This window comes from Xiphophorus hellerii, chromosome 19 (genome assembly GCF_003331165.1).
Source record: "Xiphophorus hellerii strain 12219 chromosome 19, Xiphophorus_hellerii-4.1, whole genome shotgun sequence".
Taxonomy (NCBI): domain Eukaryota; kingdom Metazoa; phylum Chordata; class Actinopteri; order Cyprinodontiformes; family Poeciliidae; genus Xiphophorus; species Xiphophorus hellerii.
Genome location: NC_045690.1, coordinates 26517013 through 26544816, shown reverse-complemented (window position 1 = coordinate 26544816; position 27804 = coordinate 26517013). Strand labels below are relative to the sequence as shown.

Below are 27804 nucleotides of genomic sequence, written 5' to 3'. Positions count from 1 at the left end.
CAGCACAAGAGACCTGGTTAAAAACTTTATTAGAAACAGAGAGCGCTGCTTGTTGCACACACACACACACACACACACTTGTAGCATGGCTTGTGTGCGTTTCTGTATTTACATTTTTGCTCTCAAATCTCCGCCAGCAAAACACATAAGAACCAAAAACAAACAAAAAGACAACCAAGGAGTAAACAATAACTACAGTACAAACAGTCTCTTAGAAAATATTAGAAATTATTCTTTTGGGGTGTGTAAAATGTAGTTCTCAAATACAGGTGTGGTTTTATTCGTTTCTTGAACATTGTATGTACAAAACAAGCAATTGTTGAGGAGCTGCTAGCAGCCGTCTGTCTGAGCCTGATGCAGAACCGAACAGGAGAGGAGCGGGTCAGTGCCAAGCTGGGGTCCAGAATCAGGAAGATTCCTAACTTCTCATTTTATGCATTCTAGGTGCTTATGGTCACATTTCATTTACACCGTTTGAAATTTTGTGAACTGATGTTGGGCTTTTTTTATGAGATTTCATTTCAAGAAATATAATTGTACCTCAGAAATGCATAAAAGGCTTTTTAAAAGAAATACATAAGAGTTTCAACTTAAATTATGACTTGGTAAGAAATTTTGTCAAAAAATGTATCTAAATAAAAAGAGGGGGAAAAAAACCCTGAATATAAGAAATTCTGTCCACAAAGCCAATAAATAAAAAAAGAGCTTCAGAATATTGCATTTAATTTACATAAGAACTAAAAGATCAAATACTTTTTTCTCACCGTCTTATTAAAATAAAAACTTTGATTGGAGAGAAGATAAAACTGAAACTGGAAGCCCGTCTTCTTCCTCATCTACATTTCTCAGTTAAGGTTAAAAATGGCGGCCAGCCGTCAGTTCTTTACTGACTGCTGACCCTGAAAACAAAGAGGACAGGAGAGATGGTTCTGGAACCAGGACAAGTATTGGCACGCTGCAGGGGAGGGAGGGGGGACAGGAAGAGTTCTGCACCAGTGCAGCAAAAGGCCGGCTCCTCAAACAAAGTCAGCCGTCAGGTGAAGTGGGTGGGGCCTCCTTGTGCGGCCCCTCCTCCACAGCTGGGAAGAAGGGCGGGGTCCCACATCACAGCGACATGCCGTCCTCTCTCTGCAGTGTCCTCACAACTGACTTAAGTGAGGAAAGTCTGTGGGGTGAAGGGTCAGGGGGTGGGAGTGGGCGTGTCATCACCTGCACTCCACAGCCACGGTGTTCTGAGCGGGCGAGGCTGAGGACGGACTCATGCCTGTGTCTGAGGACCCTGAGGAGGTGGACGCCGTCGTGTGGGACACTGAGGACAAAAGACAGCACAGTCAGTCTCTGTTTGCTGAACCAGGAACACAAGTTATTGATTAATGACTTCATATAAAGTTGATTTGATCTCATCGATCCACTAGCGGTTAATTGATAGGTGACCATTTCCTTAAAAACTGGAGTTTTCTCTTGTTTCAAGTATTTCAAGTAGATCAAAGGGGTACAGTTTTCATAATATGCTTAGTTTTAAAAGAAACATTAAATTTGAACATTTTGTGTGAGCTGTATTCAATATTGAACAAACAGAAATATCTGGTTTTCTCACATTATTAAACACAGACATATTTATAAAATATAACAAAACAGGAACCTAAAAGATTGCTGAATAGTCTAAAATAATTAAGTATGTAAAAACCTCAACTCCCCATGAACAGAGATATGCTGTGTATATAAATGAGTGCAGACTATGGTCCACTCTGTCAAAGAAATGGACAGGAAGTGATGTGGCTCTCTGTGGTCAGTTCAGTGTAGCAACAGCATTAAGAGACATGTTGTGTTTCCTGCTCAGCTTCCTGCTGTTGCAGGTGCTTATTGTTGATCTATGAGGATTATTAAAACTTTGCTTTATGAAGTGTATTAACTCACAACAGCTCTCAGAATCAACTGTGCTTATTCCCCATGTTGCAATTGTTCTCTGAAACTAGAAAATTTTGGATTTTTGAAACTAAACTTTTTAGGGGGAAAAAATGTGATTTTTTATTTTTACTTTTTTAGATTAATCTCAAACTTTCTGATTTTTTTCTCCCAGCAAATTTTCAACTTTTCAAATTCAGAAATTTTCTTGACTGACTTTTTGGCAAAAATTCACTCCTGTCTTATTTTTCTGCCTACAGTGGCCCTGACACAGTGAGCCGTCACACCCCTTGCCTTTGTAGCACATCAGTAACTTGTGAATAAGAAGCTGCCTCTGCCCCGTCATGCAGCTCGGCTTAATGAGTGATGTTTAGGTGAAACTTAAGGAGCTTGTTGAATGTTTATATTCATAAACAGAAACATAAAGAACGTTTTGCATCCCACATTGGACTCCATTTGGATCGTTTCACACTCTTGTTCTGGTATGGCTCCGCTGTCTGCATGCTAAGATCCTTAATCTAATCTAATTGGAATTAATTTTCATCTAATGAACCATTAGTCAACAATTAACAGTTTGCATCCCTAGTGTTAACTGATAACATATTGATCAGGACAGAAACAGAGTGGAATCTCGTTCAGGATACTGCTGTGCTGCTCTCACCTTCTCTCTCCTTCTTTTTTAGTCTCTTCCTGCGTCTGTCGATGGAGGCCACCTCAGACTTGAGGCTCATGTAGTACTTCCTGATCTCCTGCAGCTTCTCCTGCAGGAAGGAGATCCTCTCTGTGCTCGACATGCTGTCCAGCTCGTCTGAGGAACAGGAGACAAAAATCAGCAACTTGATACACAAACAGTTCATATAACTCGGGCTGAGGAGATCACTGACTGTTTATCAGGTCATACAGGCTATCAACAAAACCTGTTTGCTGTCTGAAAGCAGCGGATGTGTCCAACCACAGCTAACTGTAATGAAACTGTGTGTGTGTGTGTGTGTATTTACCAAGCTGCAGGGTCCACTTGTAGGAGCGCTGGGGGGAGGGGGAGCTGTGTTTGTCTTTACTGTGAGCAGATGGAGACGACAGACCAGGACAACGAGATTTCTGGGATTTAGACAAGGATGAGAGACGAGACTGGTCCTCACTGTCACTGCTGTGTCCTGGGGAGAGGAGGGGACATTAGCTTCCAACATGAGAGACGGAGAGAAGCAAAGACACACCAAGAGTCAGAAGAACTGAACTGGTTAATGTTTAGTTCAATCAATCTGAACAGATGCTGGCAACTGCTGTTACACACACACACCCACCCACCCACACACACAGTGTGATGTGGACTCTGCTTCTAAAACATTGGGCTCAACACACAGAGTGATGAGCAACAGTTTTCCTCTGTTCTTGGTGAACTAACACAGGAGGTGAAAGCACCAAAAGCAACTAAAGTTGAACATTATTCAACTGTCTGTTGTGTTGCTAGCATAGGTGTAGATATAGATATAGACATAGATATGCTGCCAGCATATCTATGTCTATGTTTATGAGCTCAAATTTCACATGCACAAATGTTGCTGGTTGTTTGGGTGGATGAGGACAAGCGACAGTCGCCTCATCACACAAGTTCCATAGGAAATGAATGGAGCCAGAGATGAAGGTGAGATCATGACATCACGCTACCTGCTCCGTTCTTGTCAGCCTTGGCCGGGGTCAGGGTCCGTTTCTGGTTCCGTTTGTGTTTCTTGGCAGTTGGGCTGGAATTTACTTCATTCACCCTTTTTTGACCTGAGGGGTCAAAGGTCACAAATGAAACACAGAGGCTCCACTGAGGACTCAGCGGTGCTGAGGTGTTGCGGTCTTACCTCTGTCCTTGGGTTCCTGCATGAACAGCAGGGAGGAGGAGGAGGAGGTGCTGCCCTCGAAGCCGGGGCTGGAGTCGCCCCCTTGCTCACCCCGGACGGGCCCCCGCTCCTCCTCAGTCTCATTCAGGTCCTTCGCAGGGTGGAGCTCCTCTGGACAGGCGAGGGGAGTGGCAGTCATCAAGAAGGGCCTGACCTGAGGCTGGGCAGGGTGGGGGGGGTGGACGGCGAGAGGCAGAGTGGGAGGAGCCTGTCTCTGCATCATGAGGAGGGGCCCTGAAGAGAGGGGGGGCTTGTCCTTCTCGTCTGGGTCGTCCAGGTCGACCTCATGGCACACCAGAGCTTCAGGGCCCATCTGAGGCTCTAGCTCTTCGACTTGGGGGGGTTCTGTGGGGGTGCCTGGGGGCTCTGAGGCAGGGACGGCTGTCCCAGCATGCACCTCTGTGTCCTGATGAGGCGTCAGCTTCTCCTCGGCCACAGAGCTCAGCTTGTCCTCTGCGTTCTCTGGTGCCCGCTCCGGCTGCTGGGCAGCAGGAGGGGCAGGCGGGTGGTCCTGCCTGCTGCCAGTGCAGAGCTTCTTCTCTGTTGTTCTCTGGTCGGCTGCCTTGCGCTTCAGCTGCGTGCTGCCCCTCTCTTTAGGCTCCGCCTCCTCCTCCTCTTCCTCGGTGGCGGAGTCTGTGTCGGAGTTAATAGAGGGGGGTTTGGGCAGCAGGTGCTGGGAGGGCAGGCAGTGCAGGACCACCATGGGCTCCTCCTGTCTCTTCAGAGTGGACAGCAGCGTGGCCTGCAGGGGCGAGGGGGCCGGGGCGGGGCCAGCATTGCAGTGAGGGATTATGGGAGGAGTCTCAGAATCCCTGAGGCTAACCCTGCGACCTTTGCCCCTGGGGGTCAGCAGGGGTGTGACGCGGCTGTCGTCCTCTGCTGTGGAGGGGGGGGACGAAGGCGTGGCTGACGTCCTGCTGAGGGGCGTGTCCAGAACCACTTCATGTCCAGGTAACGTTCTCGTCCCGGGACACAGCTTAATCTCCTTCTCCAGGTGAACCGCTGACTCCTGGGGCTCCTCCGCAGGCTCCGCCCCCTGCTGCTTCTCTGATTGGTTCAGAGGCTCCTCTGCTTTCTCCTGAGGCATGCTTGGACATGGGGAGGTGGGGACATCCATCAGCACAGCTCCTGAGGACGCCATGTTGCCGTCGGCAGCAGCAGCCTCAGCCACAGACTGCTCCCTCGCCTCCTCCTCTTCCTCTTCTTCCGGCATGGCTGGTTCCTCATCTGGCTCACAAGCTGGAGGTTCCGATCTCCCTCGCCACGGCGACGCTTTGTCAGTTTTCTCGAGGGTGTCGTCTGCGTCGCTGTCATCAGAGGAGTTCCCAGAATCCTCTGTAGGGTCAGACAGCAGTGGTTTTAGCAGGGTGGGCCGACTCTGCAGCAGGAAGCAGAGAGCGGCGGTCTTCTTACCGTTAGACGGCGGGTCGGACTCATACAGGCCAGAGGTCCTCCTGGTTCTCCTGCGAGGCGTGTCTGCACAAACAACAACACCATTCAGCACACAACCTAGCAAACTTCAGAGTGTAGGATGATCCCGGCCTCCTACCGTTCCCATTGGCCAGGCTGGGCATGGTGTCGGGTCGAGAGCTCTTCCCATTGGCCTGGCCCTCGCTGCTGGGGGTTTTGGACACACTGCGTCCTGCCGGGCTGCTGGGAGTGAGCCTGGTCTGAGGGCGGCCACGCTTCAAGCCTGTTGGCTTCAGAGGCGTTATGGAAGCTGGCTTCTCGTCATCCTTTTCTCCCTTCTCTGGGTCTTCCTTGTCTTTGTTCTGTCAGAAGAAAATTTGAGGAAGAGAGTTCATACGGGCACAGAGTTTAGACCCTGAGAGCAAAAATCAGGGAAACTACACCAACTACGAAGCACACACACTCAATCCTAAGGGCAACTTAAGTTGACCTGATGTGTGAACTCAAAGTCTCTCCATGAAGAGACCTCAGGCTGGGATTTGAACCCAAAACCTTTTGCTTAAGTGGGAAGTACCATGTATTTTCCAGGCATATAGCACTATTTCACAGCACAATCAAGTCACTATATTAATTTCAATTCTGTATTCAATTCTGTGAATTCAACCATTTTATTAGTTTGCTTACATTTTAGACCTGATATGCTAAGGAAAGGCATGTTTAAAAACACACACACACAAAACTATCTGAGCTAATGACTTTTTTTAAAATATGACTTGAAAGAAATTAGATTTTTTAATTTAACCCTTTGAAATTGGGCCTCTGTCTCGTTAAACACTTCTGCTCTTTCTGGAACTCCACCTTCATAAACTCATCACAACATTGCTCAGTGCAATGTTTTTACCAGCATTGTGCTGAAAAGTAGTTTGTATGATGAGCTCAGCAGATGCTCAGTTCCACCAGGTGTTTGCTAATTGCTGCTAGCTAGTCTGAAGGGGCTGAGTGGGGGAGGCGCTGCTCTGTAATGCAAAAGTCCAGAAACTTGGAAACTGCAGCTCTGAGGACTAGATGTGTCTCGAAGGTGGAGCTAGGTCCACTCCGGTGTTTGCAATGGTTGCCATGGAGATTAAAGGATTTCTCAAACATGCATGACAAAATCAAGGTGACACTCCAAGTATGTTTTTGATGAGGGAAAAACATGATATGATGTCAAATTCATAAAAGTTGACTTTACATAATGCCCCTTTAAGAACAAAGCTAATATTGTTTTTTATTGTTAAGCAGTTATGAGCTACTAATAATGTGCTGATGAACCACAAGGTGGCAGTAAAGCATACAGTGAGCAAAGAGGTGCATCATCAGTCCTACCTTGACTTTTTTTCTCTGTCTCTTCTTGGTTCCTTTCTCTGCAGGCCAGATGATGCGGTCAGCCTTCACCCATTCATCATACCTGTGGATCACACACACACGTTCAGTGTTTTTAATCAGTTTTGTGCCCACCTGACACTAATTTCACACACTTCTAAAAGCAGAACCAGACCTGTTCTCACAGAGGCTGATATAACAGAGATGGTGACACTGACCTAACGTTCCAGCCGTAGTAGTGAACCAGGTAGAACTGCTCTCCGTTGTCTATGTCTGTCTTCTTGATGTGGGCCTCATAGATCTTCTGAGTTTTTCCTCTGCCGTACTTCACCCTGACCTTGGTTCCTGCCAAAGAGTCTCCATCCTCTTCATCTTCACTTCTAAACAAAAAGACAAACAAATAGCACAAGGCATATCAGTTCTGACACATTTAGCATCGTTATCTTAATCATATTTGTAAACAGTACGTTTAACTTCTCTAAGCTAACTCTCACTTTGAATAATCCACCCTTTTCTAGAGTAAAAATCTGGATTTTATTTCTGATCAATCTGACTCATTTGCATAAATATTCCCTGGTGTTTGTTTTGGAAATGGAGATTACAATGATGTTCTTGTAATCTCCACAAGGAAACACAATGGTTTCCTTATTTTCAATTTTTTTTTTTTTTTTTTACCCTTCCAGGGGGTCATTTTGTGGGCTCTAGTGTCCCTTATGTAATAGTAGGCTGACAGGAAACAGGGAAGGAGAGGGGGGAAGACATGTGGCAAATGTCGTCGGGTCCGGGAGTCGAACCCGCGACGGCCGCGTCGAGGACTCAAGGCCTCCAAATACGGGTCGCGCTACGCCCTACGCCACCACGGCACGCACCCCTTATTTTCAATTTAACTCAATTCAAAAGTACTTTATTAATCCCAAAGGGACATTAAACGTTGTAAGTCATTAATTCAAAGTCTTCAAGGAGTTGTTGTAGATAGTGATGGCAGCCAAGGTCTCTTGTTGTGCTCTGTATTGACCTAAAACAATTATTTTGGGGGCTGGACGATATGGCTGAAAAACTGAAGCGTTTCATATTAGTCGATTATTGGTCTGTTTTTTGTTTTAAATACTGCCAAACTGGTGACAAGACCTTCTCTATTTAATCCACGGTTTTCACTTCATATTGTTTTTTATTGTTAAGCAGTTATGGGGCACAATGGTGAAACCTGAAACTGCTGTAAGTTACTCAACAGGTTGTTGCTAAGTAACCAAAGAGTGAGTTAGTTAGTTGATGCCACCAACCTTTCTCTATGTCATGGTATTTTACTTGATTATATTATTATTATTATTATTTCTGGGCTGTTTGTCTAGCAAAGTGTCTTCAGATGACATTGTTGTGACTTACAGGGTTAAACTGAATGTTGTCATGAATAAAATTAAATAATTAAAACAAGAAAAGAAATCTTACCCATGTCGTCTTCTCTCCTCCTCCCCTTCTTCCTCCTCGTCATCGTCGTCCTCTTCCTCCTCGTCGGAGCCTTTCTCAGAGTCGTCCAGTCGTCTGTTGCTGCGCCTCCTCACCTCCCTCTGCTGCTCCTCACTGTTCTCTGGCTTGGGGGGCAGTTTGCCCCGACTGCCCACACCTCTTCTCCCCTACAGTCAGACCAATCAGATGTCTGCTTTCAGATTCAGATGATTCGTTTTTCAAACTTCCTGATGTAAAAAGAAGAGAAGTTCTTACCCTGGGTGACGAATGTCTCTCCTTCACCTCCTTTTCGCTCTCACTCTCCGAGTCGGCCTCCTCCCTCTTGTCATCAGCAGACTCTGACTTGATGGGTGTTGTGAAGGCCTCTTTAAGCTCAACTTTAACTTTCTTGTGATTGGGAGGGGGGTTGTTGTGGTGGATGGTTCTGAAGGTGATGCCGGCAGAACAGCAGTACTCCTCAAACCCAGACAGATACCTGACAGCACACATCACAAATACATGCTCATCCAGGCTGCAGCCAGCCATCTCTTCACAATAAGTACAACACATCCAAACTTATGAAGCCTGGAAACATTCAGCTTTGGTCAAACTGATCAAAGACAGATAGAAGAACTGCCATACATCCTTACTACATCCTTAAAGACAATGTCCAAAGTTAAAGAGCTCTTGGATATTTCCCATTACAGATTAAGAATACTAAAAACACAGTGTATTTTTTATTTTATTTTTTTAGAATCACTTCATTACTTAACTAAAAACTTTTACTGGAAACATTTTCTAAAACATTATAAAACAGCTCAACTGTCAATTGATTCATAAAGCACAAGAAAATGTATTTGCCATTAACGGAAAGATAACTTTTTTCTCAGCATTATTAGCAGGGAGGATCTGAACTTTACCACAAGTTATTTGATCAGCATATCTCTGTTAGCAGTACACAAGTTTACCATTTTACTGACACCAAGTGATCACAATTAGGCCAGTCATAATAACTAATTTTACTGGCTGATAAATTATCCCAGAAACAATACTTTTGTTGTTTTGAGTCGATTTTCAATTTATATATTGATAATGGCATAGTAATTTCCTCTGAAAGACTAATAAACTTTAACTTTGTACAGAAGGCTCCACAGTGGAACTGGAAGACATTTAAAATATCCAATATTTTAAATGTCTCCACTGTTCCAATGTCTTACAGTGGAACTGGAAGACATTTAAAATATCCAAAACAAGACAAGCAAAATCAATAAATAAAACAGAAATAAAATAAAAATAATTTTTAAAAAAACACTGAAAGCAGAAATAAAAAATAGTGGAATTTATTGAGCTCATTTTAATTCATCATGTGATTAATTGATGGATTACTTACTGCAACAGGCTTACTCACAATACCCCACCAGTAAAACTTGAAAAGAATAACTTCATGTTTGTTGACACTGAGTTTCTTCACTGTGGTCAGACCCTGAAGACCTCATGTCAAACCAACCCTATGAATCTTAGCTTTATGGAGTTAGCTTACACATTCAACTTGCACAAAGTTTGTGCACATGAGCAGGGCTATGGTAAACAATTATTTTAGTAATCAAATACAATTCTTTTGCTAAATTAAATTCTTCTATAACAGCAGCATATCCCTGCATTCCTAACAATTACTTGAAGTAGCTTAGAAAAAAAAAACCTGTAACAATAAAAGCTTATTTTCTAAGTCACCCTGCACAAAAATCTGAAATTATATAAATGTTAATACTGAAATTAAAAATAATAAGGCAGCACATATTCATCTTCAATAAAGGTAATAGATGAGCTGTCGCTTTGCACAGCTTTTTATAGCTTTTGTGTGCATGTGAGCGATGGGATCTTTGTCATAATCAGAGACGTATTTGTTGCGTCAGGCTGATAGAAAATTCTTTTTCTGCTTCGTCTGTAAAGCTACACTTGCGCTAAGCCGCATCTGCAGCTTGATCATGGCACTTCTTACTTTTTGTAGGCTGTCTTGACATTGTAGGATGCAGCTGAGTTGAGAACAGGGATCCCCAGATCCATGTAGACCTGCTTCCACACTGTGCCAGACTCGATCTGAAACAGGCAGAAAAGCGGAGCGTCAGCCAGCTGCTCTGGGACTCCTGAATCTGGACAATACTGATGGGTTCTGTCAGACAGCCAAGAGGATCATCAGGACTTCAGTCCAACATGCGAAACTTCTCTCAGGATCATCACTCACACAGCCCGGCACTATAATTAGTCTGTAGCTCTACAGTGACCTCCTCACCTTGCGACAGCCTCCCAAGTGGTAGACCAGTCTGAAGAGCTTGAAGAGGTTCAGGTCTTTGTAGCCCAGCACTGGGGGCTTGTTGATGGGAGTGCCTGACAGAGAACATGGATCAGACGTCACTCCTTTCATTCATCAGGAAACAATCTAGTTAAAACCAAGTCAGGTTGGAAGTGTCAATGAAATGCAAATTACATCCGTGATTTAAGAGTCGAAATGTTTGTTTCAATCAAACCATGTTTATCACAAGGACAAATAAATCGGTCATTTCCACAGAAAAATATAAGAGTTCATTCCTACTGACCTTCAGTTAAAATGCCAGAAAAGCCACTAATGCATGACATTATTACTGTTTTCTTCACTTAGGAGCTTTTATATCTTTTCTTAAATGAAACCACAGATGTTCAAGTCTTACCTCTGTCATCCATGAATTTGTAGAGCTGCTGGAGGAAGTTCTCCTTCTCCTCAGGGTCTGCCTCCTCCTCCGGCTAAACACACAGAGGATGAGAGAGAGGCAGCTCATTAGACAGACTTTCACCTGGTTGTTAACTGCTAGCTGGGATGCAACTACAATCAATTACTACATACACCTGTAATGGCTTGTATGGGTGTCTCGATTTCCTTAGTCTTTGGAGAAACTAACCTAATCAACTGACAAAGACCTGAGTCTGAGAGAGAGAGAGCTCTGCCATGAGAGTGAGACTGAGTGAGGATGACCACCAGGTTACAACTACTGTCACCAACTGTTGCCAACATAGCAACTTTGTTGCTATTTTTTGCAACTTTTGAGACAAAAAAGAAGAACAAAATCAGTATCTGCCTAACTGTGAAGCGTCAGGATATACAAAGAAAAAAAAAAGATTTATCAGCAAAAAATGTATGGAAGATGTAATTTATTTATAAAAAGGTTAATTAATATGGAATTCACACCAGATGTCAGTAAAAAGCAGTCATCACAAACAAAAAGTATAAAGTAGAATAAGACAGTTTGGGTGAGCATCTATCGTATTGTTAATCATTTATAGTGAAAAATTATTTATCACAATGAGAAACTGGATTTATTACGACAATAATAAATTCTCAGTAATAATGTCGGAAAAGCCCCCAAAACTAAAAATATTGTCAGGGTTATTACTTTTATTTTCTCCACTTTTTTATGTACCGGTAACTGGTTTCCAAAAGCAGTCTACTTCTACTGATAGAATTACAAGTCCACATTGGAAACCTCTAGATGTATTGAAAACAGGAAAAAAGGAAGCTGCAAAACAATCCATAGAGAGGCAAGAAGTGCATTAAGTGCAAATCACTACCAGCTGGTTTAGTCTTTAATGAAGGCCTAGAAAAAAACAAATTTCTATGGTGAAGCATCTTAGAATGGACTTAAAATGAAAATCTCTCCAGATCGTCACAACCTCCTTCTTTTACACACTGACATTCATTATGTTCTGTCTTCTCTATAGGATCACAGCAGAACCATGCTCTGTTGCTTATTTGTTTCCAAAGAATCATGTAAAAAAAAAAAAAAAAAAAAAGACACTTGCCTCTTCCTTGATGTGTTTCTTTCTCTTTTCATCCTCATTCTCTTCTTCCTCCTCCTCTGCCTCACTCTCCTTGTCATCTTTGTCATCTTCACTGGAGGAGGAGTCTAGAATCTGACTCATGTCCATCTTCCACGCTTCTGGAACCTCTCTGCTCCTCAGAAACATCTGGGCTCCTTCAATACCTGCAGGGCATGGAGACAAAGCAAAGCGTGAGGCAGATGTGGAAAAAGTGAGAACAGCAGGAAGGAAGGGCGTTTCACCTCTTCTGTTGGAAAAATCCGGCTTGGTAATGCTGATGGCGTTGACCAGGTGAGCATGTCTCCTCCCCACCGTGTAGCTGCATCATTAAGGCAAAAGAGAGAAATTTTCTATCCAAGTCATGCTGATCAATCACATTAAAGTACATTGACTTTTTTGTGGCTTTAATGACACGTTAGAAGAAATTAAATAAATAAATAAATCAGTATGACTGCTTAAGTGATGAGGAGCAGATTTCTGTATACAAAGTTAATAAAAAGTAAACTCACAATTTGCCATCACAGAAGGACCTGACCAGACACTGATCCTTCTTCACCAGCAGCTCATCACTGCAGCTGGGAGACACCACCTGCAGAAGCAACACAGCTTAACCTCTGCTAGTCAGCTGCAGATTTTACACATGGAGCAGGAATTAGAGATCCACCGAGCTGATATTAATATCTGTATCGGTTCTGATGTTGGAAGAAAAAAAAAAATACATGAATCAGGTATTGTGACAATGTGCTCAATCCGTAAGGGCAGATCTACTCAGTCTAATTCTATACTTTGTGATCTGAGTGACATCATGCTCTTTTATTTTATGTTTAGTAATAATTCCTAAATGCACTTTCTGAACCATTTGAAAAAAGGTTTGTCGGAGTTCATTTTTACATGTTTAAAATGACAAGTTGACTACTTTGGTTAGTCAGTTTCAGTTTCTGTATTATTCATGGTAGTTGTTTTTACATGTTTGACTAAGCTTGTATTGGTGTATTTTAGTGTGCTGTACATGTGCAGAGTTAGCAAATAAACCTGTGTTTAATAAAGAAAAGTCAGTTCTGCATTATTTTTCTGTAACGGATCATATTGGCTGGTACTAAACCTCACATATCGGTATCAGAAGAGAAAAAAGTGGATCGTGCATCCCTAGCAAGAACCAGAAATATAACAAAAACTAAACTAGTTATGTGAAGAAGGTCTTCGTATAACCACTGTAGTCTAATTGACAGACTGCAGTGGTTTTATTCAATCAGTCAAGCTGCAGCCCAAGAAGACGTTTACCCAGGTTTGGTGCTTTATTAAAACAAAAATGTGGGCCTATGAAGCATTTTCTCAGAGTGGCCATTTTTAATATCATCACTGTAACTGGCAGCAGATTGGTCAGACAGCCAAGAGAAATTGTGACATCACATGACATCATCAGCACATAAAGCGAAACCATTTCTCAAGTATCATCACTCCTTCCCCAGGTCCAGTCACAGTGAGCAGCTGTAGTTGTTTTCTAACATGAAAAGTAACGAGTGCTTTTATAAATCTGCGAGAAACGTCAATATTAAACAGCTGACTGTCTTTCTTTGTGGATTGACAAACAGCTCAGAGCTCATTCTCCTGATCCTTTGCAGTGAGACACAGCAACATATTCTAGAAGATGTTGCGAGGACCAATCACCTTCTTAAGACTGTATAGAAATTATTAAACACGCTGTTACACATCAGAAATCAGAAAACTGTTTTCATGTATTTACCAGAGCCATGAACCAATCAGTGGACTCCTCTGTGTTCTCTATGCTGCAGATCTGACCCAGCAGCCCATCAGTCAGTCTCTTCTTGTCGTCCTCCTCTTCTTCGCTCGATGAAGTCTCGTTCTCCTCATCAGCTCTGAAATACATAAGAGTAAGTTGAACCTCAGGGTTAGCTGACAGGAAGTGAACCAAAGACTAAATGTCTCAAAAGAGAAATTCAACTCTAATAGAAATTAAACAATCTGAAAACTTACTTTAGTTACATTTTATTTCATTTCTGATATTTAATTTCTCTTTGGGATCAATAAAGCATTTTGGAATTTCAAATCCTGAAAGGAACTCCTATTGTATGAGTGCTGAACTACATGACCATCTCAGAAACAAATAAGTTCACAGGAAAAGATCTTTTTTTTTCTGTCGCTCATTTCAAAAAGTGAAACTTGGATTATAAAGATTCACAGCTTTAAAATACTTCCAAGTTTTATTTCTTGTCATTTTAATGATTATGGCTTACAAATTATGAACACACAAAATTTTTAACATGACATTAGAAAAATGACTGAATTTGGCATTGGTTATCTGTCAGCTATAATATTGAACCTTTTCACATCTAAAACCTGCAGCTGACCAGCCGGTCTCTGGACACACCTGGTATCCGGCATTTGTACTGAACTGAATGAAACTGACAGACTGCAGTGGTTTTATTCAATCAGTCAAGCTGCAGCCCGATTTTATTTTGCCCTCTTCTGTTGGAACACAGAAGTGAGAAGACGTTTACCCAGGCTTGGTGCTTTATTAAAACAAAAATGTGGCGCCATGAAGCATTTTCTCAGAGTGGCCATTTTTAATATCATCACTGTAACTGGCAGCAGATTGGTCAGACAGCCAAGAGAAATTGTGACATCACATGACATCATCAGCACATAAAGCGAAACCATTTCTCAAGTATCATCACTCCTTCCCCAGGTCCAGTCACAGTGAGAAGCTGTAGTCATTTTCTTTTTTTAAAGGTTTTGTTGGCTCTAGTGGCCTTTATTTGAAAGTAGTTCGACAGGAAACAGGGTAAAGAGAGAGGGGGAAGACGTGGCAAATGTTGCCAGGCCAGGAATCGAACCTGCGACCACCGCCACGAGGACTAAGGCCTCAGTACGTGGGTCGTGTTCTACCCCTGCGCCACCACAGCACCCGCTGTAGTCGTTTTCTAACATGAAAAGTGAGTGCTTTTACAAATCTGCGAGAAACCTCAATATTAAACAGCTGACTGTCTTTCTTTGTGCTTTTGTAGAGTTAAACATCACAAATGTATGTTGACAAACAGCTCAGAACTCATTCTGCTGACCCTTTTCAAAAGAAACTTGGAGAGATGAACAGCAGCTACAAACATGTCTCTGACCTCGCTGTGGCTGTTGTCATCTCGCCTGCTTGTGTGCGGCTGCTCAAAGCAAACCAAGAGCAAGAACTCACACAGCCTGGGACGAGCGTCTACCGCCTCTGTTTGACTTTTTCCCGATGACCGGGGTGCCGAAATGCTCTGGGTTAGTTAGCGGCAGCTGGTCCAACGTCTGCGTGGGAGAAATTTAGAACATCTCAATCGTTCTGAACTTTTTCTTTTAGGAAGTGACAGTCATCTGTCAGAAAACTCACCTCGCTCTCTGCAAAATGCCTCTCTCCCTTCAGACACAGGGATGATCGACGCAGAGTTTTTTCATCGCCGTCATCAAAGACTGAAAGAGACAGAGCAGTCAACACATCATCAGAAGCCATCTACTGAAGGATGAGATCTAGGGTAATGGCCAGGAGCAGGGATCTGCTCCATGGGATCTTCAGATCCCCACAGAGAGGAGGAATCTGCGTTTTCTCACAGTGGATCATTTATCACTAAGGAACAATGAAGATACCAAAACTATATTGATATTCTAGGGAGAAATAGTTTTTCCACTGCTTTGCCTCTTTTCCATCTCTGATCAGGCTGTCTGTAAACCTGTGCATCATTACCCTCAGCGCCTGCAGTGAAGACTGTTTACTTCTGAGAGGAGGGCGGTTCTTCTGAGTGAGCTATAAATACTGTGACTAACGACACGTGCTGGTTCTGAAGTCCAGGCAGACAGGTACATCAAGCTCTTAACAGAGCCGTGCAGATGAAAAGATGTCTGCAAACCTCAGAAACATAAAGCAGCGCTGGAGAGGAGACCGAGACTCAATCGGACAGAAAGCTTCTGAGACTGATTGCTGCTGAGGGTGGGTCTTTTTTCACACACAGCTCGTCCATGTCGGCTTCATCTGTGTTTAATGAGCAGTACGTTTGTGGATTCTGTGGTGTCTTTGTCCAGTTCAGGTTAGACTTGGACCATTTTAGAATCTAGCAAAGAACAGATGACTTTTAGCTAGTGCTAAGGCCCTAAGAAGACCACTTTAGAAGAACATGGTTGTTCTATTACTGCAACACAAACTTGATTTACAGATGATTATGCTTTGTTGAATAGGCTAGGGTGGCTCTAGGGCTGCACAAAATAAGATCACCACATTTTTTGAACAAAATCATTTTTAGGTAATGAGATTTACATCTTCTTAGTCCTGACTATTTTGAGCTCCTTTCAGAAACCTTAAATCCAAGTAAGCTGCTGCTGGCCACGCCCCCCATGTCAACATTGATGCTCACACATAAATGGCTGCAAACAGACACGCAATTATATAGTCGTATATCTTTAAAAAGCAGAAGTGGAGCCTCCTGCACAACCATCTAGAATTCAGCAAGTGGTTTCTGGGTTTTACGTCAACCACAAACAGCAGTGCATACAGCCATAAAACCAGCTGACCAAACATGCTTGTGTTCTGCTTAGGTTGCTAGGGAACAGGCTGTGTTTTACTATGTTTGTTAGGTAATGGGCTGGGCTTTGCTGGGATTGCTAGGTGAGGGGCAGTGCCTGCTGATTTGTGACATTACTCCAAAGGTTTTTGAAATGGCTCGTCTTCCAGACGCCAAAAACCGTCTGAGTGTGTTTTTAGAAGCAGTAGAAACAAAACAAACAAACAAACAAACAAATAAATGTAAGAAATCTGAATTTATCACAATACATCCATTTATGGTCTAACACTTTCACTTGCTGCTCCAGTAGTTTCTCCCTAGAGCTGCAGCTTTAGACATCCGATTGGTGATTTGGATCAAAGAAGATATTGTGCGTTGTGTTTCATCGTTGTATCTGGCAGTGGATTGGTCAGACAGCCAAGAGAAAATGTGACATCACATGATGATGTCATCAGCTCAAAAAGCGAAACCATTTCTCAGCATCATCACTCCTCACACACAGCCAGGTCCAGATGTTCTGCAGCTGTTCTGTTAGTCAGAAAATAATGTCCCATTGCTAGGGAATCACCGATAAGCCGCCTCACATTTCCTCAACTCTGAGGCTGATACTTTCAGCCTGCAGGTGCACGGCTAACAGTCACCCCTCTTACTATGTTTTTATGTGTATTAGCAGTAATTTGTTGGAATAAACTGTTAAATTTAAGCAGCTCGTCTGTCCACCCCTCAGACCAGCATGCTGACAGCAGTCCTCTGTAGATAACTTGTCAACACTCACCAACAGTGTAGAGGCTGGCATCTGTCAGCTTACTGATGACGGCCTCACTGCTCAGACCCTCACTGGTCTTCACCTCCACAGTGGAGCCCACCTGAAGGACACATGGCAGATCATTTTATTTAACCTGAACAGCAGAATCATCTACAAGGTTCAAAGTTCTTTTTTATTGCGATTTTATATGGAAGACCAACAGAGTTGTGTATAATGATGAAGAGGAAAAAAGTGAATGCTTCACACTTCTCAGATTCTCGTGTATAAAACCGTGTATCATGTTCCTCCTTTACATTTATCTGTTAGTCTATTACAGGGGTCGGCAACCCAAAATGTTGAAAGAGCCATATTGGACCAAAAAAAACAAAAAACAAATCTGTCTGGCGCTGCAAATAAGTAAAAGCCTTATATACGGTTAATAATGAAGGCAACACAGGTTTTAAGTGTTTATATTAGGTATTTTAGCCTATTATCAAAACGACTAAGTGCATACATTCATGTTTAAATGTTTATTTTCCCTGCTGTGCGTCCTGGAAGGAATGACACACCATGTGACTACTCTGTTGTACAATAGTGCTTTGAGTTCACCTCCCGTTACAATATGAATGTATTATCTATCGTTGCATTGATAAAATTAAGTAAATGCAATAAAGAAATCTGATTTTTTTATGTCATTTTTATTATGAAGATTCGACAGGGACAGATATCTTTCCTTTTGAACCTCGGAAAATCTGCTCTCAAATGCAGTTTGCATAACAACAATCACTCCTTGGAAATAATCACCGTAAAGTGTGTGATCGAAAAAACAACAAAACGGAACGTGCATAACGTGCCCCTTATCTGGGGCAAACGGAGAGCAATAAAACGCAACCTGCAGTTATACAAATAAAACAGCAGCCTTTTGAGAAGTACATAAAATTAAATTAACACAGCTTAAGTTTGATTCCTGTGCAAATGCCAAGCAAGTCAGTGCAACGGTAAGACATAGCAGCATCCTCTTCTCTTTTGACACACAACCAACGCAGCCATCCTCGGACTTGAGCAACAAAACGCAATATTGCTAAGTGTCATTTTAAATATATACTGACAAAAATCACTAATCAATTTATAAAAACAACCACTTTGTTACTAAATATATTTGCCTATGGCAGGATTGTGTTCTTACGTGTTTAATGTGACTTCTGTTTACGGACATCACTGGACAGTTTCTCAACATCGAGCTTGTAAGATGCAACTTCAATCTTGGCAGCTAATGCAGCGCCTTCCCTGGAAATGTCTTTCCACATTACCGTATTTTTCAGACTATAAGCCGCTACTTTTCCCCCACGCTTTGCACCATGCGGCTTGTAGCCCGATGCAGCTTATACATGTACGTTTCCTTTTTATTCGTGTGGCTTATAGTAAGGTGAGTTCTATAGTCCTGAAAGCACGGTTTGTTATTTGACAAACGTTCAGGTAATCCTTCCACATTGGCAATGAATGCAAATGATTCGGTCCAAGAATTGTAGAATCTCTTCTCGGCTATTTTCCTCTTTTCCCCTTTGCTATCCATGGCCCACCACACACTTGTCGGTTTGTTTACAACAGTCACCTGCCTGGCACCCCGCCCAGCTGAAAGAAACGGGTCACAGGCTATGATGCAAATCTTTGTTGATGGAAATGTTGAAATTTTATATTCATTCTAGACATTTTTATAGAATTTGGAAAACGTTGAGAATGTTTGTGTCATGTTTGTCCTCCAACAGAAACCATATTAAAACAAAAAATATATATTTAACACCCACATCTTTTTCAATTTTCAAACATTTTTGTAAAAGCTCCAGGGAGCCACTAGGGCAGCGCTAAAGAGCCGCGACCCCCGGTCTATTACAAAGGGGTGGGCGATATGGACTTAAACTCTCATAAGAATATTTTGTGGTAGTATTCCGAGAACAATAAAAATGATGATGAAAAACTATTTATTACACACTTTTTAGGTAACTGTACAGCTGTGACTGCATGACAACAATTACAGTCGCACAAACAAATACCAATTGTGAAAAATATTTCCATTTACAATAAGATTCTTCAGCAAGCTACTTAAGGAATAACTCAAATGAGTCAGATTTATATCACTAAACTGCACACAATAACGGCATCATATTTCTGAATTTACTGATATTTGTTGATGCTCTCATAGAATGTGAATAGTAAAAATAATATTTCCAATAATACTGTCAGTTTACTTTCTTATTTACCATCAAGAACTCAAATTTATCAGGATGACAAATCAAAATTCTTATAATTAAAAAAAAACAAAAAACAATACGATAAATATTCACCCCTACTATCACATGATACCAGAAAACATTGAAGTTTTCTTCAATTTTCTACCTTTCATGGTAGGAAAGTGTTCCTACCATGTGAGCATTAAAAAGGCTCACATGGTAGGAATACTTTTGTGAGGCTGAAGGAAATCAACACGGCCATTTTTATCTTTGCATGATCAGAAAATAATGTTCATGTGATGTATGCGGCTTTGATTCTTTAAATAGCTTCTGTGTGAAAGTCTGATGCAGACAGAAAATAAAACCTCTGTCTGATGCATTAAAGCAGCTTACCCTCAGAGGACCTTTGACCTGGTCGTCCTGCACTACCTGGGACGTGCTTTCACCTTTCAGAGTCACCTGGGGACAGAGATGAACGGAGGACAGGAGGTCAACATTTTCCGCTCTCCTTCACTTAGACAAGAAATAGGAAGTGATCAAAGTTCACTGGAAAACATTTTTGAACTGAAAAATGAAAAGCTGAGAAGAATTCATGCGTTTCTTTTATTATTTCATTTTAGTGAAGAAACATGTGAGATTGTTTAACTTTTCCCTGCAGATGATTAACATCTTCTATGACAAAGAAATCAAGACACGTGAGTCTCTGCCTGCTTTCAGTCTAAATGTTGTCCCTGAGTCCAGAATGCCTGATCATTGCTGCATTTTCCACAAAAGGTTTTCATACAGGTTTAGAGCTGGTGTCCAACTCGGAACCAGCTTAGTTAAGAATTTTGGACAAAATTGGAATAGTCTCAATAAAGAAAGTTTCTGTGACATCCACTTTGAAGAGAGACGTTCAAATTAATTATATTTACTGCCTGTTCTAATCCCAAACACACCAGCCACAGCCCCTAAAATATGAAGTTAGAAAACAGAAAACAGTTCAAACTCATTAGAGGGATACTAAAAATACTTGAAACGGTCCATTTGTTGACCTGCAGCGAACTGTTTTTCAACTTGTAAATGAACATGAATTAAATATTAACCAAAGGGTTTTTCCAACCTTCCTGTCTAAACACTGACCAAATGCACTACAAACTGTTAGAAATACAAGTAATACTACAAAATGATTAGCATATTTGCCATGTGGCTCATTACCATGTTGATAATATTCGTTTCAAAGCATTCGGACACAAATCCTCGTCCCTGTATCTTTCAGGTGAGTCGATCTATGGTGGCTTTCTAATTTGGGAGAATTCAACCAGCTGAACCAGCTAAGAACTGGTTTTAACCACACCAGCAGCTGTGACTGGACTGTAACTACAGAGCTATGAGAAGGTAAACATTTGACACAAACCAATCTATCATAGTCTTTTGGTTTAGATCTAGTTTGCTGTATCACAGCCTGATCATTTCATGTTTTTGAATTGCTGACAGATAAAAACACTCACTCATTCTTTTATTACAACACAAACTGAAATTATGGTCTAACATTTTCACTTTGTTCCTGCTCCAGTAGTTTCTCCCTAGAGCTGCAGCTTTAGACATCCAATTGGTGACTCTAATCAAAGAAGATATTGTGAAGATATTGTGCGTTGTGTTTCGTCACTGTATCTGGCAGCGGATTGGTCAGACAGCCAAGAGAAAATGTGACATCACATGATGTCATCAGCTCAAAAAGCGAAACCATTTCTCAGCATCATCACTCCTCACACACAGCCAGGTGCAGATGTTCTGCAGCTGTTCTGATAGTGAGAAAATAAGGACTTATACAAAATTTAAACTCAACAATATGATATTTCTATTTAACTATTCTACATTTCCAGGCCAAATTTTCTAGATTTTTTTCCATCATTTTCTATTGATTTGATAAGCAGTTGAGTGGAAAACATTTTCCAGTTTGGGTTTTATTAACCAAAGCTGACTTACAATTATGCTGAATAAAAATAAAAGAATTATTTCACCAATGCTTGGTGAAGAATCTTGGGTCTGATCTGAAACCAAAAAACGCAAACTGTCATTTTTTAGCGAGTAAGTGTTTTATCTGTTAGAAATTCAGAAACCCAAATGATCAACTAGTTGGGAAAAAAATAAAAAATATCACGGTTTATGGCACCGAACCAAAGACAAACCTCAATAACTTTGTATTTCAATACATTTTTATGTTTATATTTTTACTAAAGGATATAAGATATAAACAGTTGGGAAACTGTTTTCTACTCTAGATTGCAATGTTTCCATACATATGCAGACTTGGAAAATTATGAAATCACTTTCCAGAGTTATCAAGAGTGAGTAAAAACTTTGTTAAATAGTTTTGCACATAAACTACCAAAAATGTACTGATTATTCACAACTACAACGAAATATTAAAAAATTGTATTTGATTTTGAAAGCAGAATTATTTCAACAACTGTGCAGTACATTTCTTTAAATCCAAGTAAGCTTTTGTTAATACCTGCACAGTATTTTCTTAAGTTTTAAATCTGCCCTTACTGGATAGCATGTTATTTTTAGTTCTATTTTAATATTTCTATGTAAATCTACATGCTTAAACTTGCCTGCTGTCGCTTAGCTAGACCTGAATTTCCCCACTGAGAGACAATAGAGGTTATTTCTATTTTATTCAGTGAAAGAATAATTAGAAAATAAATATCAAATGGAAAGAAACAGATTTCATACGGCTGCTCCCACCGACATCTGAAGATGAAACTAAGAAACCCACGAATGATAAAGGAAGAGGTTTACTTTTCTACATATTTCATAAATATGGGAGCGTTTCACTGCAAAACATCTTGAGGGAAAAGAAACAGGAATAAAGTTGTGAGTCCAGACATGAGGGAGGTTTGGTGTGAAGTTCAGAGTCCTGTGATGGATCACACACAGCTCAGAGCAGAGCATGGCGCTCTAGAAGCTCTGCTGGCTCCTGAGGAGGTGGATGCCAGGTGGTGATGTGGTGGTGTGTGATCCTGCAGTTCTAGCTCTTACCTTGACCTTGACCATGCGTTTAACAGTCTTGATTTTGGCTTCGCAGAAGGCTCCTCTGTACTTGGCACTGACATCTGTCCCCACTGTCAGGTAGGCAGGCTCATCTGCTGCCTGAAACACACAGGCTAATTAGCATACACGCTAATGTGTTAAGTATGTAGTGCAGCAGTTCCTGTGACAACTCAGTGGTTTTACAGATATATTCTATTAATAGTGATGCTGTATTGACATCAACCTTTTAATATACAGTCATGTTGCTGCTTTTAACCCCCACCCATCCACAATTAATTTAATTATTGTTTTTTAAGTAACTATTTCACATAAACTAAGCTGCACCATAGATCACCATCCTCACTGCAATACCAATGTAAACAGTATCACAACTGCAATAGACGGTGTGTTTGCATTATTTGGTAAGATTATATTTTCAAGCACCCTGTACGCAAATTCTGCATACTATACATATCTGGTCTGTTTCTAGGCCTGTCATAACACATTTTTCTGGACCATAAATTGTCCCAGGAGTTACTACAATAAACAATAATATTGTAATATTACGGTAATGGCATAATAATACAAGAACACATTCTCAAAGATCGATAAACTTTCAATTCTAATGAACATTTAACAGTGAAACTGGGAAATATTTTAAATAGCCAAGGCAAATAAAAACAACAAATAAAATGACTCATGAAGTTTCTGTAAATAAAACCGTCCCTCAGAAAATGAGCCAGTTGAGAGCAAAGCACCAGACTGAAGACTTTAATGGGCTAGGTTTTGGTAGAAAGAGAGAAAAACGATAAATCATGAAAATAGAAAATATTGAGTTTGTTTTAATTTATTATGTAATCAATTGCTTAATTACTTATTATGAGAGCCCTAACTATTGCATGCACTTTCACTGCCTTTGATAACCATAGTTCAAACAAACGTTTCACTACTAAGTGGCTCGAGCTCACTAAAACCAGTGAGGACATTGTTTTTATTTTTGTTTCGTTTTTAAAAGGGGTGAGAAAAATTTTGCTCAACTATAAACATACTTGTTATTACAAGATAAGATTAATCCATTCCAAGATAGAGCTTGAATTATTTTCTATCAGTTCGTTTTACATAAAAGTGAAAAACAATAAAGTCAAAAATCTCTTTCTAACCTTGCAAACAGCTGAACATTCTTGGAGATGTGAAGTGTGTGTGTGTTTACAGCAGTTTTCACAGCAGCTGGTGCCAACCTATTTTCACTGTGGTTTAAATGTGCTCTGTGGTTCTGGTTCTATTGCTCTGCTGGTTAAAAGTAGAGCTGCACAATGTACCAAATAGCAATTGACATTGCAATATCAATGTGTGCAAAATCACAATTGCAAAGGACTGCTTAGATGCAGTTATGGGTATGTTTGGTCAGTTGGATGGACTCTAACTGGCCATGATGCCAACATCTGATGTGTATGTTAAATAACATGCTAAAAGTCACAGTGGGGCTGGAACATGGTGTAATTATAATATAGTTATGGTACCGAAATCAGATGCAGAGATTCAATAGAAGATATAGTTGATATTAGTATATTTTGTTACTAATAAATACTTTTTTTTACTACTGTCTATGCTTAATTTTCCTGAGTCGTCAGTCTGATACTTAAAATGCAAGTTCATATCACTTACTGCACTCCAAACAGTCTTTTGTGATATGAATATTGCACACGCTCATCCTGCGCTGGCGACATATTTTGTAATCTGTATGAAAATCTTTATAAAATATCAGGAACATATTGTTAGAGGAAACATAGACTTGTTAAATCAATAAAATATACATGGCCTATTATTAAACATCTCTCCACTAACAAGCCATGATGAGACAAAAATAAAAAGGTGAGAAAACTGAAGCAGTGCGGCTCGCTGGGGGAGGGCCTGATGGAAAAAGTCTGACAGCAAAACTTTTTCTGTCGTCTATCAGGAATAGTTTCTCTGTAGTGATAAGAGCAACTTTAGCAAAGTCTGAAAAAGGGTCCTGTCTGTCTATTGTAACATAATTATACTTTTTGGGTCCTACTTGTCGCATGAAGAGCTGAATTACACTACTTGCTAATAAATGCGTCGTCACTAGAAGAATCTGTCACATTTTGACACAATGTGCCGAGTTAGAATGCATTCATTTGATCCCAGATATGTCAGGTCTGCTTGAAAAGGATACCTTTAAATACTTTTGATCGCTTCTTTATGTTTTTTTGAAACCTATGTGACTTATTTTCTCTCACAACATCTGGAAGAAACAGCTGCAGCAGCGTTGGCGTTCAGTCCAGGTAAAGTTGGATGAAGAAGCTTCAGCTATTATCTGTATTATGGGCATAATGAAAGTTTCAGATGTGTGAAACCATGACAGTTGGGTGTGGGGATGTAAGGCAGATGTGACCAAGCCCGACTGCAAATCCTGCAATCTGAAGTTACAAATGTAGTAACTTCTTCCTTTGCCAGGAGAATGAACTTGTTTTAAGGTATGTATTTGGTCTTAATTGTACTTAATATGCCCCCCAGCATGGTGTAAACCACAGGTGTCAAACTCCAGTCCTAAAGGACCGCTGTCCTGCAATTTTTAGATGCGCCACAGGTACAAAACACTGGAATGGAATGGCTTAATTACCTCCTCCTTGTGTAGATAAGTTCTCCAGAGCCTTGCTAATGACCTAATTATTCTATTCAGGTGTGGTGCAGCAGAGGCACATCTAAAAGTTGCAGGACAGCGGCGCTTGAGGACTGGAGTTTGACACCCCGGTGTAAACAATGTAAACCCTGGTTAGATCTGATGTCAGTTTATTATGTCTGTAACTGGTTAAACCTGACTCAGAGGATTCTTACACAAACAACTGAATTTTTATCAGAATGAAAGACTTATCCATAGCCATCTTTCTGTTTTGGGTTTATTCACCAGTAAAGAGGAGACTCGCCTGTAAAGATGGAAATAAGTCATAACTTTCACCACTGAATGTTGGTAAGAAAATCTGAAGGATGTACTGCTGAAAACAGACACGACCTTCACTGTGACTGTCAATCATAAAAATCTGATCGAGGACTGGAGTGTGTGAGCTGGATAAACACCGGTGTGCAGGCCAGTAGCTGGTTCCAGCAGGATCTCTCGTCGGAATGGGAACATGGAGCTAAGACTGACAAGAGTTCATGGCGCAGGGCGAGCACTCACCTTCATCTCTCCGGCTAGTCCAGGGGTTCCAGCTCGAAGGATTTCGGGTCACTGGAAGACAGAACAACGAGATGATTAAAGCTGGCGCTGCCATGGAAAATACTGTCCCGAAAGAACATTTTAAGCTAACCAACTAGCCACGCACTTGTGTTAGCTCTGGCATTCTTTGCCTTCTCAAAACTGCCCCCGCCCCCACTTCACCCGGATCACTTCCCAAAACTTATCCAGAAACGTTTACTTCAACCCATCGTGTAGAGACGATCCGAGTGGGCTGCTGGGCTCCGTGGACGGCTCGGTGAGGGCGCAGGGTGACTGCAGCGCGGCCATTGAGAAGGCTTTTCACTTCCCGCTTCGCTCCCAGCGCCTCTGAGTCACGTCGCCATCACAGCTCGCCATGTCAGTTAGCTCGGCTATCTTTACCATGTCCGTCTCTATCAGAGCCGCCTAGTGAACTGTTGCCGGGTGGAAAAGTCCCGCTAAAGAGCCGAGTCCCAACCCAAACAAAGTCCCAGCAGCAGGAGAGCCGAGCGGGCTTCGCCCCCCCTCCCGTCCGCCTGCGCTGAGCGACATTTTAGCTAGCTGGCTATCAGGCGATTCAACTAGCCAATTTGTCATCACGGCGATTTAAACTGGCTCCGAAGAAGGGCAACCCCGACACGAGAGCATACGGGACTCCGTTTGGTTTCTAAATGCACACCAAGTTTTACACCGGTGAACAGATAAGCTATGACAACGGCCAGAACGAAAACTGCTGGGAAGTTATTTATTTAATAAGCGGCTCTTCCACAAAGGCACAGGAGCTTCACATTGCTTCACTGCCATTCACTTCACAGCCAGCCCCGTTCTGTAACAGGCAGCCGACCTCTCTACTGACATAAACTCGCACCTCCGAAGACCTTCAATGAATTAATTTAGCGTTCGAAGTAAACTGTTATTCAGGTTTACAGCATAAAGGTTTATTACTTACATTATCATACGCCGTTGCTTCCTCTCTAGCTCGGGCTGCAAAAGAGATACACGAACAACAAGCTGTTGAGCCCCGAGCTCTGTTTCCCGAGATGTGATTGGCTGCAGTGACAGCAGTAGTCACAATTGAGAGATCTAATTGGTGGAACATTTCTCCCATTTCCATAGGACGTACCGCATGTGCGACCCCTATTGGTGGATACGAATGCGGCGCCACAAGGGAAATGACGACAACTGCTGGAGGACTGTCCAATCACAGGAGGGGTTAAATGAAAACGCAAAATAATACAGAATAGAAGAGCGCTAATTGGTCAAATACTTTTCATTCCAGCACTTGCGGGTTATTATTGGCGGCGCGGTCTTCCTTGTTTGTACCAACATCGTATGAAGCCCATCCCATCTACGTGCTAGAGATCTGCGCACTATACTTCATACTAAGATAATCGGTATTAGCTAGTTTTTCACAAGGCTTATGTCTGAACTTAGGTAGTTCACTTCATTAAAGACACACATGAGTCTATAGCGACACTCTCCAAACATATTTAGGAATTTCTTCAGACGACCTTTAAAGACCGTCTGATCCTGACGTCGCGTCAGTGACCCACTGAATAGTGGCTGCTAGCATTAGGGGTATACACCGCTTTAACGAGCCCATCGGGTTTTAGTCTGGATGTTGCCCATGAATGGTACCTGGAGTCAGTCAGCATGGTAGAATCACCGTGAAGAACGGCGGTTAGCCGTCGGTATCTGAGCCCTGTGATTGGTGGCGAGACAGGCGCCGTGGCGCTCAGAGCGGAACTTTGACGTCATACGACATCGTAACAGTATCAGCCAAGGGGGGCACGTTGACTCCATGTGAATGTTGATCCTGGTCCTGAACAAAGGTCCTGGTGTCATTTTCACTAAGGAGCTGAAGACATTTAGGAATGACGTGTTATTTTGAAACGCGCGTTTGGCGGCCAGGACATTTTAAAACGGCAATAAACAAGTTCTTCACACTTTCTGTTGGTCAAACATTGTTATTTGGACAGCGGGTGTTCTCCACATAATTTCAGCCTGAACTTATTGAGTTCAACAATGGTTTTACCCCAATACATTGAAGATATTCTGTGTTTGGTACATGTACAAATTAGAATCACAGTGATCTGACAAAAAGTCATCTCCAGCAGGTGAAGAACGTTTGAAAGAAAATAAGTGGGGGAAAAAAAACTTGTGATATGTAGGCTTTCATAGATGGTTATTTGGGACC

The 27804-nt window shown here is 41.7% G+C and overlaps 1 protein-coding gene and 4 non-coding genes across 5 annotated transcripts; all 5 read right to left on the bottom strand.

Annotated features, from left to right (window-relative positions):
- Positions 1-12: 12 nt before the first annotated feature.
- arid4a (AT-rich interactive domain 4A) lies at positions 13-26659 on the bottom strand. Its single transcript, XM_032547962.1, has 25 exons — positions 26557-26659; positions 25590-25640; positions 22403-22513; positions 19769-19834; positions 17178-17268; positions 15241-15320; positions 15061-15158; positions 13600-13732; positions 12365-12444; positions 12098-12174; positions 11838-12019; positions 10712-10784; positions 10297-10391; positions 10006-10103; positions 8283-8502; positions 8010-8194; positions 6782-6943; positions 6567-6648; positions 5341-5563; positions 5205-5267; positions 3753-5126; positions 3571-3675; positions 2904-3059; positions 2567-2713; positions 13-1309 (listed from the first exon to the last, which is right to left on the bottom strand). Exons 2-25 carry the CDS (start codon positions 25593-25595, stop codon positions 1206-1208), a joined length of 4011 nt encoding a protein of 1336 aa, XP_032403853.1. The 5' UTR covers positions 25596-25640; positions 26557-26659; the 3' UTR covers positions 13-1205.
- On the bottom strand, positions 13232-13318 carry LOC116709674 (small nucleolar RNA SNORD53/SNORD92). Its single transcript, XR_004336933.1, has one exon. It is a non-coding gene; the product is annotated as a small nucleolar RNA SNORD53/SNORD92 (small nucleolar RNA).
- On the bottom strand, positions 14470-14556 carry LOC116709673 (small nucleolar RNA SNORD53/SNORD92). Its single transcript, XR_004336932.1, has one exon. It is a non-coding gene; the product is annotated as a small nucleolar RNA SNORD53/SNORD92 (small nucleolar RNA).
- Positions 16808-16896, bottom strand: LOC116709675 (small nucleolar RNA SNORD53/SNORD92). The gene has a single exon (XR_004336934.1). It is a non-coding gene; the product is annotated as a small nucleolar RNA SNORD53/SNORD92 (small nucleolar RNA).
- On the bottom strand, positions 21040-21125 carry LOC116709672 (small nucleolar RNA SNORD53/SNORD92). Its single transcript, XR_004336931.1, has one exon. It is a non-coding gene; the product is annotated as a small nucleolar RNA SNORD53/SNORD92 (small nucleolar RNA).
- Positions 26660-27804: the final 1145 nt, after the last annotated feature.